We start from the raw sequence: 14,555 nt of genomic DNA, 5'->3' as shown, positions 1-14,555 counted from the left end.
AGTCAAAGTCATTACTGTGTGGGGTCAATGTTTGGATTCAGCCCTCAAGTAGGATGCGTGGTTACTAATTAACATGTTGGAGATGTAATTAGTTCCAAGTTAGCTAAACCCAGAGCCAGGACTTCCGACCCCCACGCCCACCATGATTTACTCAGGCAACTGTTGATGCATTCCTAAACCGACTGACGTCAAGTGGGAAGGGCCCATACGCTCTGCTATATATAACTAACTCCGTCACTCTCTGTTCATTCATAACGCAACTCTGGATTATCAAGCCTCCGCTGAGAAGCTCCTTCTCCGAGGACTTCGGAAGAAACAACTGAGGAATCTACCACCTCTGCCAGCGTCTGCTTCTCTCAAACAATTATAAACACAACCAGAATTGTATCACTGATACTAAAACCATGAAAATGTCAGCAGAGCAGATTTCCGAGGTCCTGAAAGAGGGAGAGCTGGAGAAGAGGAGTGACAACCTCCTTCAGTTCTGGAAAAGGAAGACATGTGTCCTGACCACGGATAGCCTCAACATCTACGCCGACACGCAGAAGCGTACCAAGAGCAAGGAGCTCAAACTCCAGTCTATCAAGAAAGTGGACTGTGTTGAGCGCACCGGCAAGTTTGTCTACTTCACTATTGTTACCACGGACAATAAGGAGATAGATTTCCGGTGCTCCGGTGAAGATAACTGCTGGAATGCAGTGATCACCATGGCACTGATTGACTTCCAGAACAGAAAGGCTATTCAGGACTTTAAAACGCGACAGGACGACGAGAGCGGGTCCCCGGGACTGCACGAGAGCCGCATGGCCAGAGCTCCCTGAATGGCTTTGGGAGATTAGCTACCACACTCCGAATATGGTAAGACACAGAGCATGGACCATTACGCACAATAGAGCGGTTTTAAACAATGGTGAGGGGATAAATGTTTAAAAATTATTCAGCATAGCCTATTTTATATAATTATTGAAATACACCTGAGTGGAGATATATTATTAAAGTACTCTCATGAAAGAAAAAAACACATGTGATCTTTCCCTTATATACACAGGCCTAACCACGTTAGACTTGCCTACTTTTACAGATGCCTACAATCAGGGCCCGGCCTTAGCACTGGCTAAACATTTTAGTCCCCCCTCTTGACATCAAAGAGAACATTTTTAGTTGTTCAGTTAATTTCCTTCAATTCTACAAATGTTGATGGGGCAGAGAATTGTTTTTGCAGTTCTACAGAACATTTCCTACAAGTCTACACATTCTGCCACGTAGTGGGATACATTCTATGCAGTTTTAAAGTGAATTTCCTGCAATTTTACACATTTTGCCACAACTTATGCTATGTTAATGATATCTGACTGAGAGTGACTAACAAAATCCAGGCGGTAAAACATTGTTTTTAATCCTATCTGCTTTCGTCTCCTTCAGAGTCAGTTATGGACCATGAAGAACAGGAACTTGGACCAAAGAAAGACGTCACCCGGTCCGTGGATGAAGGATTGTTCGGGACAGATCAGCGCATTCCCTTAGGGACCTCTGTCCTGATAAGCTTCTAAAAGAGAATTTAAAATGCTCAAAACTCAAGACTGAATCCTTGAACTTTCAAGTATTTCAACGTGCGCTTTTCTGAGGAGGGATGCCTCCTGAATGACATTGCAAAAATGTGTTAATTTATTTGTGTCAAGAAAATGTTTTTCTTAGACACATGCTTATGTTGTTTAAATTATTTACTATTTCAGTGTGTATTTATTTGAATAAATATTCATACATTTTTGAAGAAAATGTGGTCCTATAGCCCAGTGGTTCCCAACCGGTGTTCAGCAGGAACTCTCAGGTGTGTCGCAAACTTTTCCTGATCTTGATTTTTTTTATTTTTACACTCACTTATCAACGTAACCTGTTGAATGCACATGGCATTTTGACTTGGGAGCGCTTGTACTGCTCAGATAATACATTAAATAGTACATGGATACATCCGTATCATTGTTTCAAGTCCAGTGTGCTCAGGCTGTTGGTACATTTGTATCATTTGAGGAGCGCACATCACAAGCAAAGTCATTTGTTTGATTTGACTTTGTCTGTGAAAAGGGGTAAACACAAATGAACTATCTTGCTATCTTTCTATGGCAGAGAGGGAGTGGTATGGCTAAGCCCAGAGCCATAAAAAATACATGGCTCTGGCTAAGCCTAATCAGACTTTTCACAAGCATTTTTCTACACCCGCAAAAACATCTGTTAAACATGTGTATGCGACCAATAACATTTGATTAACTATCAAATAATCCTAATTCATCTATAAAACCACTTATCACAGAAAATGTATGATTTTTCAATTTGGAAAAGATGAGATAGGGACATTTTAGGTGCACAGCTGAATTTTATTTTATTTAACTAGGCATGTCAGTTAAGGGAAAATTCTTATTTACAATGACGGCCTACCCCAGCCAAACCCAGACGGCACTGGGCCAATTGTGTGCCACCCTATGGGACTCCCAATCACGGCCGGATGTGATGCAGCCTGGATTCCAAACCAGGTGCTGCAATGACGCCTTTTGCACTGAGATGCAGTGTCTTAGGCCACTCGGGAGCAATTTTCTATCCCATGAAGGTGTGCCAAGGTTAAAAAAGGTTGGGAACCACTGCAATAGCCTATGTTTTTCTCTCATATATTGGTCAGTTAATGTTATGGATAAAATTTTGAGTGATGTTACATTGACAAAAATACAGATCTTCATATTAATCCTCTTTTAATTATCTTTATTAATCAGAGCCTTTATCCGTGAAGTCCTTTGTAAGATTTCAATTTGTATGGAGGTACAAATTGAGATGAGAGCACTATAAATGAAAAGATCTATAAAATATATCTTATGTTATGTATCCACCAATGAAATATACCTTAACAGCATGCTGTTAAATTATGCCAAATCATAACCCACAGCACAATGGCTTCCTGAGATACCACACTTATGAGCAGTGTATGATAGGAAAGTCCCTCTCTTCTTTTATCACAGGTTGCACCCTGTTTGTCATCTCCGGTTGTCATGCTTTATTATACATACTTTATGACTGATAAGGGTTGTGGTTTCACTACACCTGTATCAACGGGCCCTTTGAACACATACCTTTACAGCCAGGGTGTGTTGTACCCAGAGCCTGAAGGAATCTGCGGGGGTGGAATCACCTAACGACATGCGTGGAAATCAAACGTACCCGGGGATTAACCTCAGAACTAGAATGAGATTCCATTTCTATGAATAAACCAAAGAAAATATTGATATAGAATATTAATAATTACAGTTTTAATGGTTGAACGTGTGGACAATGTTGTACAGGTAATAAGAGAACTTCCCCAAAGATGCTCGTGTTGCTCTAGCCATACCTAACACATGCCTACGCACGCACACACACACACACACACACACACACACACACACACACACACACACACACACACTCACACACACACACACACACACACACACACACACACACACACACACACACACACACACACACACACACACACACACACACACACACACACAGATCATTAAGCTATGGGCACAGGACAGGGCAAACACAGGGCTGTGTTACAAGGCCCACTTTACTGCCCTGTTATCTATACACAAAGTGACCTGCCCAAGGTTATTATGTTGAGTTAGACACCCTGCTATAGAATGACTCACAATGACTCACAAGAAGTCATAAACAGGGGAGTTATTCCATCTTTATCCAAACTCCCATGACACCCTATATGTGTAAATTGAAACACTTGTGTAAATGTTTGTGGTGTGCCTGTGTCAAAATAAAGGAAACACCAACATAAAGTGTCTTAATAGGGCGTTGGGCCACCACGAGCCAGAACAGCTTCAACGCACAATGGCATAGATTCTACAAGTGTCTGGAACTCTCTTGGAGGGATGCGACACCATTATTCTATGAGAAATTCCATAAATTTGGTGTTTTGTTGATGGTGGTGGAAAACACTGTCTCAGACGTCGCTCCAGAATCTCCCATAAGTGTTCAATTGGGTTGAGATCTGGTGACTGAAACGGCCACGGCATTTGGCTTACATCGTTTTCATGCTCATCAAACCATTCAGTGACCACTCATGCCTTGTGAATAGGCGCATTGTCTTCCCATGGGGGCATAAGCATGGTAGCCAAATGTTAATTGTGTTGAGATGTTAATTGTGTAATTAGGAACCACACCTATTTCAGGAACCACACCTGCTTTTTGTTCATGATCAGGACTAAATAACAGCCAATTTGAGACAGTTGAAAAAGGTATGCATAGAGAAACATAACATCAGGAGCCTTGTTATTTTACATTACAAAGGCTCATACATGCTGATAACAACTTATAAAGAATTATACCTGGATGAAGTGGTAACGTGTTACCCTGAAGTTCAGTGTATTACATTGCCTTCGGAAAGTATTCAGACCTCTTGACTTTTTCCACATTTTGTTACATTACAGCCTTATTATAAAATAGATTGAATTGTTTTTTTTTACCTCATAAATCTACACACAATACTCCATAACGTTAAAGCAAAAACACGTTTTAGAAAGTTTTAATTTATAAAAAATAAAAAAACTGGAACATCACATTTACATTAGTATTAAATCCATTTTAAATAAGGCTGTAATGTAACAAAATGTGGAAAAAGTCAAGGGTCTGAATACTTTCCGAATACACTGTATATAGGCCTATTCTACCCCTTCTGTTTCTACAGTGCCGGGCCCTGTACATCCACAGCACATAGGTCTATGGGAGGGGGGTCAGAGGTGAGTGTAAGCCGAGCCCCAGGCAACGCTGCCTCCCACAGCCCAGTATGGCTGGTAGTGGAGTCAGTTCTCCAGGGGCTTTGAAGCCAGATCACACTACAATGACCACATCAAAGGACACAATGATCTAAGGAGTACTACCAGGAACCAGCCGCTTCCTGCCTAAATATACCACTCTCAACAAATTGGCACCACTTTAATCTCACTCACACTCACACCAGTGGCAGTCGGTGATGTTTAAGATGAGGGAGGAAGATTTTATTTTTATGAGTGTGGCCTTATTTCTATTACAGCATATTGGATGACTGTCATTCATATTCCATTTAGCCAGTTCAATGTAATATCGATAGGTTTAGGCTACTACATGATGCTCAAATTTTCCTTATAACCATCATGATGTTGCTATAGCCTAGCCTATGAATTAAAGTTTACAACGTCGGTGCACAGGTCGAGAAAACATTTTGAGTAATCAAGGTGACAGACAGTGACACATTCAATACTGCCTTGCACACTTGCACACTGCCTGCATCTAGCTGATTTAGGGTGTAATCATTAGTCCAACAGTTGCAAACCAATTTTTTTACAGGACAAATTCAGGTATGTTTATCCCCGTTTTGTTCTGTTTGCTTCCGTTTAAGAAATGTTTTTCAACAGAATCGGTGGCACCCCTGGTCACACGCAAACACAGTTCACTTTCGTAGTCGACTTTCCTATCGGCCCTGGACTATGCGACATCATCTATATGAACGCAGCTGCTGCCATATAAGCCGTTAGAATGCAGTTTATCATATCACACTACGCTTTATTATGGGAAACCATTTTAGTTCTCATCACTGCATTCTCTACCAGAAAGTTGGTTGGCCTTCTTTGAGGTAGGTTTTTTTTTTACATACAATCCCACTGTACCTAACATTTTTACTAAACTTTACAGATACAGTACTAGTTACCACACCCAGTCCCAGGGATGGTGAACTCTGGAAATTCCTTCGGTCTCTACGGAGTTAGATAAATCAGCTTTTAGTTTTCTTGCACCATATTTGTGGAAAAACCTTCAAAATGTTCTCAAATTTGATGTTTTGGTGCCTCTAGGGGGATTCAGAAAGCTGATTGAAAACCTTATTACTGATGACTGTGTTTGTTTCTTATGACCGTGTTTTTCTTTCTGTTTGCATTTTGTATTTATATTGATGTGTGTATTTTCTGTAATTTCTGTAATTTAGGGCTCATCTGTTAAAGAGACCTTGATCTCAGTATGACCCACCGATAAAATAAAACTGAAATAAGCCACATACAAACAGCATGAACATTTTGCTCGTATAATTACTTCTCGCTTCTACGCACTCTCCTCCTCTCATGATTTCCCCTTCGCTTGTGGACTTCAGTGCACACACATCTGTGACCAGGCAAAAAACAACTTTCCAAGTCAAACCTTCTTATCATAGCCAGTTGTGGACTTGAGTCACATGACTTGGACTCAAGTCTGACTCAAGTCACAAATTTAATGATTTGAGACTTGATAGAAAAAAACATGCAACAGTGAAACGCACACTCGGCACTCTGATTGGACCAGCAAACTGTCAATCAACACATGTCGAGCGAGCTAGAGAACAGATTGCTGATTTGCTGTACAGCTATAGGATCAGGTGCAGCACAAACATAAAATTGTAAATTGCCATAATAAATATGCAGCTCAAAATATAGTTTGGTGATCAAGAATATTAACAGTTTACTTGCAAGCTAATCAGCAATGGGGCAACAATTACTAGCTTAGGCCTACTGCTCTTTTGGTTTGTAACAATTGCTTGAAATTGATCATTTACTTATCAAGCTAGGATTTGGAATTTGTTGTTAAAATTAATTATTACTGTGGCGAAGACGCATCACAGGCGCAGTTCTTTACTTGCGCTCTCCTGTGGAGGGTGCTTTTTTTTCTCTCCTTGAAATGTTTGCTGTTGTTTTCACACGTTTAAATGCCTAGGCCCTATACTACAATATTTGCTAGCGTTTCATCATTCCTTCCCGTACTGTTTATTGCAACACGATGAGACTCATGAGGTATAAGTTCTGTTTATTTCATTCAATGTATGGTTTCCTTTGTTCATAATTCCCGGGTAATGTCTGTGTCTCCTATGTCTCTATCATTTTTGTGTGTGTGTAAAAGGAGCGCGCACGTGTCCCAACCTGCATAGAAATGGGCTACATGGCCAGCGCTCCACGCTTTGGAGTCAGAACACTGAATAAGAGAAAAGGATTGTTCTATGTATGAATAGTGTTGAAATATCATTAATAGTCATTAAGTCTGATTAAGACGAATGAACCAATGTAACAATGGATGTGGAAATTACCATTTGCATTTTAGGACCATTGGTTGTTATTGCCAATTGGGTAATTCTATGGTCCTGGGGGCCAAGTGTTTATATTATCTAGTAGGCCTAGCTGTTTGAGCTCCTGTTAAACAGATTTCATTTGGTTTCTATAGAGGAGGCTGTAATGTCATGACCTTAATCAGTACAGGCTAAGCTTGATACAGAGGTTATTTCTTTGGGGCAATTGCCCATATGGATTTTGTAAATCTATTTGTATATTTTGTATGAAATGGTGCTTTCACCATTCGATCATCAATATGAAATAAATCTCCACTCTGAGCACATCAACCTGCCTGGCCTTCTGCTGGTTTCATGCCCTTACAGCTGCTACAAGGTCCCTATTTTATAATTAAAAAGGCTAATCAAAATGTGTTGTAGACAAAATAATGAAAATGGACATCTGGTAGCCTCAATAAATAGACAAAGATTTGTAGTTGCATGTATAGATTCGTTTTTTACTTGACTTGGAAACTTGTGACTTGACTCGACTTGACTTGCTCTTAGAATGCATGACTTGGACTTGACTCGAGTCTTGACCTGTTCTACTTGGGACTTGACTTGAGACTCGTACCTTGTGACTTGGTCCCACCTCTGATCATAACCGCTAACCGCTACACCCACCTACAGTGTTGTCACAATATTAGCTAACAATGTTAGTAACGCCATAGTCAACATAGCTACTAGAACTAACATGTTAGTAAACCTGCTACAATCCTGCAGTACAGTGTACAGTCCTCAAGCAGTTTAGCAGTTACACCGGCAGGCCCCGGTGGCAAATGAATAAAACCAAAAGCTTACCATGACGTGGAAGAGTTACAGTGTTGGATAGCCATAGCCAGCTAGCTAACATAGCACCCCTCTCTCTGTTTGAGTAGGCTTAACTAGCTGCGTTCGCTAGCTAAGTGAAAGTAATTAAAAAAAAATGAAATATAGCTCTCTCTCTGTCTCATTCTCTCTCTCTCTCCCGCTTCTCCTTAATTTAAAAATTAATTTGTAAAAAAATGCAACTATTGTCTTTCTCTGAGTCAACTACTCACTTCGTTTCATGCTCTTCAATGCTAGCTATCTGTAGCTTATGCTTTCAGTACTAGATTAATTCTCTGATCCTTTGATTGGGTGGACAACTATTCAGTTCATGCTTCAAGAGCAAGCTAGTAGGTTGGAGGGTGTCCTCCAGAAGTTGTTATAATTATAATAACTGTGTAAATCTATAAAAGGGGGTGAGAACCATACGCCTCCTAGGTTTTGTATTTTTTTTACCTTTAAATAACTAGGCAAGTCAGTTAAGAACAAAATCTTATTTACAATGACACCCTACCAGGGAACAGTGGGTTAACAGCATTGTTCAAGGGCAGAACAACAGATTTTCAACTTGTCAGCTCTGGGATTCGATCTAGTAACCTTTTGGTTACCAGCCCAATGCTCTAACCACTAGGCTACCTGCTGCCCCACTAGGGTACCTGCCATATTGAAGTTGATGTACCCAGAGGAGGACTGAAACTAGCTGTCCTCCGGCTGTACCATGGTGCTACCCAAAAGAGTGCTGTTGAGGCTAATGTAGACCTTAATTGCAAAACAGTGTGTTTTAATCAATTATTTGGTGACCTGAATATATTTAGTATAGTTTTATTGTATTTGGCTTCAAGCCAATCAAATCACTTCCTAATCAAAATGTCATTTTCAGATAAACTTGTCTGTTTCTGGTCTGCTTGTGTTGATGTCCTGCAGTTACTAGCTTGCTAAATTGGCCCTTTCCTAAGCAATGGATGGAGATGGGGATTTGGACTTAGTTCTCTGTACACGCCAATGATTGTGACAGTGATTCTGATCTAACCATAAATTAGTATGTTGTGCCACTGGCCTGAGAGGATTGAGGTTCAATATGTAGCCAAATATGCTCAAGTTAAGTAGCTGGCTAGCTAACTTAGCTGGTTCATTGATGCCCATGGGATGGAGTTAAGCTAGCAAGTGTTTTAGCTAGGTAGCCTATGACAACAAAAACTAAAAGTGTATGACAGAGCCATATACCGTTTTGCCAAGCATGAAAGAGAGGAGGATGGTATTTGGCGTTCAACAACAAGTAGGGTGAGTCCCAATTTTTTTTTTTTTTAACTTGAACACGCACACACACATTTAGCAACATTAATTGGACTAAATCGTTTTTAGGTATCTTTACGTTTGTTTACAGTGTATTTAACTAAGCGTATATATAGTTAATATGATGATGTGTAAATGTTTAAGTTGAAATGATGCTGGAATAGCAGAGGCAGTGATCCAGTTGTCTTAGTGCTGTTTTTCAGTAACTCTGTGGTTCTAAATCAATAGTTGTTTAGTAAACTGTCCAAAATAATAACTGTCCGTGTGGCTGTTGTCTTTTTGATGTCACAGCCTTATTGTATATCACGGTGTCGTAAGAACAAATGGGTTAAAGCACAAACAATGCACCACTACTGATGAGGAGGATGGTCCTCCCCTTCCTCCTCTGAGGAGCCTCCACTAACTCACACACACACACCTCTGCCCTGTAGGCACACTGCCGGGGGGGGATACTGGGGTTATGATCATCGTGTGCATCATGGACCAACTACCAACCCTGCCTGACCGTAACTGAGCGAAATAGGGGGACGAGAGAATGGCTGCTTTAAATTTGGGTGGGGTAGTGGATGGGGGGGGATTTCCTCATATACTGTATCTTTGTGTTAGCCCGTTGTAAAAGTGTTTTGAGACCTTGTGAAAAGTGCTACATGACCAAAAGTATGTGGACATCTGCTGGTCAAGCATCTTATTCCAAAATCATGGGCATTGATATGGAGTTGGTCCCCCCTTTGCTGCTATAACAGTGAGTAGTTGACTCGGAGAGAAGTGAGAGACTCAGAGAGAGAAAGACAAGAGTTGCATTTTTTTTACAAATTCATTTTTTTTTAAGAGAGAGAACGAGACGGAGAGAGAGCTATATTTAGTTTTTAAAAATGCACTTTTCTGGGAAGGCTTTCCGCTAGATGTTGGAATATTGCTGCGGGGACTTGCCTCCATTCAGCCACAAGAGCATTAGTGAGGTTGGAATCTGATGTTGGGCGATTAGGCCTGGCTCACAGTAGGCATTCCAATTCATCCCAAAGGTGTTCGATGAGGTGGAGGTCAGGGCTCTTTGCAGGCCAGTTAAGTTCTTCAACACCGATCTTGACAAACCATTTCTGTATGGACCTCACTTTGTGCACAGGGGCATTGTCATGGTGAAACAGAAAAGGGCCTTCCCCTAACTTTCCACAAAGTTGGAAGAACAGAATAGTTTAGAATGTCGTTAAATCTGGTTGTAATAGTAGTAATGTGCTAAGTTGTTTGTTTTGCCGCATTGTTTGTAACTTATTTTGAACATAATGTTGCTGCTACAGTCTCTTATGACCGAAAAGAGCTTCTGGACATCAGAACAGCGATTTCTCACCTCGAACTGCACAAATATTTTTTCTTTAACGAATCCGACACAAAGGATATTCTGCTTTCTCGAGACCAGGTGCAAATCCCTGTCATCCGCATGAAGAAAAAACAGAGAAAAAGGGGGCGGAGGTCGGGCTGCCATGTGAGAAATCGTAGGCGAATGAGTAAACCTCCACTAACATCTATTGGCCAACGTGCAATCATTTGAAAAAAAACCTGGATGATCTACGTTTAAGACTATCCTACCAACTATCCAACCTACCAACCGACTATCCTACTAAAACAACATTCAACGAGCTGTATAAGGCCATAAGCAAACAAGTGATGCTCCCAGTGGCCGGGGACTTTAATGCAGGCAAACTTAAATCGGTTTCACCAAATTTCTACCAGCATGACAACCTTTTCTCCACACACAGAGACGCATACAAAGCTCTTCATCGGCCTCCATTTGGCAAATATGACCATAATTATATCCTTCTGATTCCTGCTTACAAGCAAAAACTAAAGCAGGAAGTACCAGTGACTTGCTCAATACGTAAGTGGTCAGATGACGCGGATGCTAAGCTACAGGATTGTTTTGCTAGCACAGACTGGAATATGTTCCGGGATTCATCCAATGGCATTGAGGAGTATACCACCTCAGTCACTTCATCAAAAAAGTGCATCGGCAACGTCGTCCCCACAGTGACCGTACCTACATATCCCAACCAGAAGCAATGGATTACAGGCAACATCCGCACCAAGCTAAAGCCTAGAGCTGCCGCACTCAAGGAGCGGGACACTAATCCGGATGCTTATAAGAAATCCGGCAACAGGACTAAGATTAAATCCTACTACACCGGCTCTGACACTCGTCGGATGTGGCAGGGCTTGCAAACTATTACAGACTACAAAGCGAAACCCAGCCACAAGCTTCCCAGTGACGCGAGCCGACCAGACAAACTAAATGCGTTTTATGCTCACTTCGAGGCAAGCAACACTGAAGCATGCCTCAGCCGATGTAAGCAAGACCTTTAAACATGTCAACATTCACAAAGCCGCAGGGGCCAGACTACCAGGACGTTAACTCAAAGCATTTTCAATCTCTCCCTGACAGAGTTTGTAATACCTACATGTTTCAAGCAGACCACCATAGTGCCTGTGCCCAAGAAAGCAAAGGTAACCTGCCTAATTTATTACCGACCCATAGCACTCATGTTGGTAGCGATGAAGTGCTTTGAAAGGCTGGTCATGGCTTACATCAACACCATTATCCCAGAAACCCTTGACCCACTCCAATCTGCATACCGCTCCAACAGATCCACAGATGATGCAATCTCAATTGCGCTCCACACTGCCCTGGACAAAAGGAACACCTATGTGAGAATGCTATTGATTGACTACAGCCCAGCGTTCAACACCACAGTGGCCACAAAGCTCTTCACTAAGCTAAGGACCCTGGGCCTAAACACCTCCCCTGCAACTGGATCCTGGTCTTCCTGACGTCCCGCCCACAGGTGGTAAGGGTAGACAACAACTCATCTGCCACGCTGATCCTCAACGCTGGGGCCCCTCAGGGGTGTGTGCTTAGTCCCCTCCTGTACTCCCTGTTCAACCACGGCTACGTAGCCAAACAGTACTCCAACACCATCATTAAGTTTGCTGATGACACAACAGTGGTAGGCTATGATCACCGACAATGATGAGACAGCCTGTAGGCAGGAGGTCAGAGACCTGGCAGTGTGGTGCCAGGACAACAACCTCTGCCTCAGTATGAGCAAGACAAAAGAGCTGAACATGGACTACAAGAAAAGGTGGGTCGAGAGCTTCAAGTTCATTGCTGTCCACATCACCAACAAACTATCATGGTCCAAACACACCAAGACAGTCGTGAAGAGGGCACGACAACACCTTTTTCGTCTCACTAGACTGAAAAGATTTGGCATGGGTCCCCGGATCCTCAAAAAGTTATACAGCTGCACCATTGGGAGAATCCTGACCAGTTGCATCACCGCCTGGTAGGGAAACTGCTCGGCATCCAACTGTAAGGTGCTGCAGAGGGTAGTGCGTATGGCCCAGTACATCACTGAGGATAAACTTCCTGCCATCCAGGACCTATAAACTAGGCGGTGTCAGAGGAAGGCCCAAAAAATTGTCAAAGACTCCAGTCACCCAAGTCATAGAATGTTCTCTCTGCTACCGCACGGTAAGCGGTACCAGAGCGCCAAGTCTAGGACCCAAAGGCTCCTTATCAGCTTCTACCCCAAGCCATAAGACTGTGGAACAATTAATCCAATGGCCACCCAGACTATTTGCATTAACACCCCTGCTACTCGCTGTTTATTATCTATGTATTGTGATTTTACCCCTACCTACATGTACAAATGACCTCGACTGTACACATTGACTCGGTACTGGTACATAGCCTAGTTATTGTTATTTTATTGTGTTACAGATTTTTTTTAAATATTTTTTTTACTTCAGTTTATTTAGTAAATATTTTCTTACCTCTATTTCTTGAACTGCATTGTTGGTTAAGGGCTTGTAACTAAACATTTCACGGTAAGGTCTACAACACCTGTTGTATGTGCATGTGACAAATACTGTTTGATGTGATTTGATTTGCATGCTGTAGCATTAAGCTTTCCCTTCACTGGAACTAAGGGGCCTAGCCCGAACCATTAAAAACAGCACCAGACCATTATACCTCCTCCACCAAACTTTACAGTTGGTGGACTTTACAGTTGGCAGGTAGTGTTCCCTGATTCGTCTGTCAGACTGCCAGATGTTGAAGCTTGATTCGTCATTCAAGATAACTCATTTCCACTGCTCCAGAGTCCAATTGCGGTGAGCTTTGCACCACTCCAGTCGACACTCTGCAATTTGCATGGTGATCTTAAGCTTGTGTGCGGCTGCTCAGCCATGGAAACCCATTTCATTAAGCTCCTGATGAACAGTTCTTGTGCTGACATTGCTTCCAGAGGCAGTTTTGAACTCGGTAGTGAGTGTTGCAACTGAGGACAGACGATTTTTTACACGCTACACTTTTCAGCACTCGGCAATCCCATTATGGGAGCTTGTGTGGCCTACCACTTTGCGACTGAGCCGTTGTTGCTCCTAGACATTTCACTTCACAATAACAGCACTTAAAATTGTCTGGGGAAGATCTAGCAGGGCAGAAATTTGACGAACTGACTTGTTAGAAAGGTGGCATCCTACAACGGCCACATTGAAAGTCACTGAGCACTTCAGCAAGGCCATTCTACTGCCAATGTTTGTATATGGAGATTGCATGGCAGTGTGCTCGATTTTATACACCGGTCAGCAACAGGTGTGGCAGAAATAGCCGAATCCACTAATATGAAGGGGTGTCCACATACTTTTGTATATATAGTGTATGTATTCAATCCATGTATCATGATGGTCATCGTAGATGTGTTTTTCTTATCGCTCTCCGGAGCATCTGGGCTGTTGTACTTCTCCTCCTTCCATGGACGGACACTTACAATGAGATATAGCAGAAGACCAGACAGACCACATAGACTATGTCCTCTCTTTACTGTACTGCATCTGTTTAAACATCCTCTGACGTGTACCCTTGGCGCAGGCTCAGCCCATACTTTATCCCCAGTGTCGTCAATAGACAACAGCCTGTCATTATGTGGACTGCTGAACATGGCAGGCTGTGGAATAATGATTGTATTGTTGGGGAGTGTTTTCACTTGGGCTCAATGCAACCAAGAGAGGAGATAGATAGGAGAGAGCTGTGACCATTTGGTATAGTTGGAGTCAATATCAAGCAAGTACTCTGATGATCTCACAATACTCTCTTTTCTGAGATCCAGGCCATTGCTTAGTCATACTATTCCTAGATGAACTATGTATTTGGATCTAACAGTGAACCTCAATGTAACTACAGTATATGCAGTGCTACAGTAAGCAAGCTCACTGAGTCTCGTGATTTCTGTGGGCGTGGTGATTAGAGTTGCAAAAC

At 42.0% G+C, this 14,555-nt stretch overlaps 1 protein-coding gene across 1 annotated transcript; it reads left to right on the top strand.

Annotated features, from left to right (window-relative positions):
- Nucleotides 1-233: 233 nt before the first annotated feature.
- Nucleotides 234-2,734, top strand: phlda2 (pleckstrin homology-like domain, family A, member 2). Its single transcript, XM_021564155.3, has 2 exons — nt 234-858; nt 1,423-2,734. Exon 1 carries the CDS (start codon nt 405-407, stop codon nt 819-821), a length of 417 nt encoding a protein of 138 aa, XP_021419830.1. The 5' UTR covers nt 234-404; the 3' UTR covers nt 822-858; nt 1,423-2,734.
- The last annotated feature ends 11,821 nt before the right edge of the window (nt 2,735-14,555 follow it).

Source organism: Oncorhynchus mykiss, chromosome 2 (assembly GCF_057628025.1).
Source record: "Oncorhynchus mykiss isolate SJ-2025 chromosome 2, ASM5762802v1, whole genome shotgun sequence".
NCBI classification, from domain to species: domain Eukaryota; kingdom Metazoa; phylum Chordata; class Actinopteri; order Salmoniformes; family Salmonidae; genus Oncorhynchus; species Oncorhynchus mykiss.
The sequence above is the reverse complement of the archived record's forward strand: the minus strand, read 5'-3'. Positions and strand labels throughout refer to the sequence as shown.

What these genes read in the sequence shown, in the direction of transcription:
- phlda2 (XM_021564155.3), top strand. Translation starts at nt 405, where the DNA reads ATGAAAATGTCAGCAGAGCAGATTTCCGAGGTCCTGAAAGAGGGAGAG.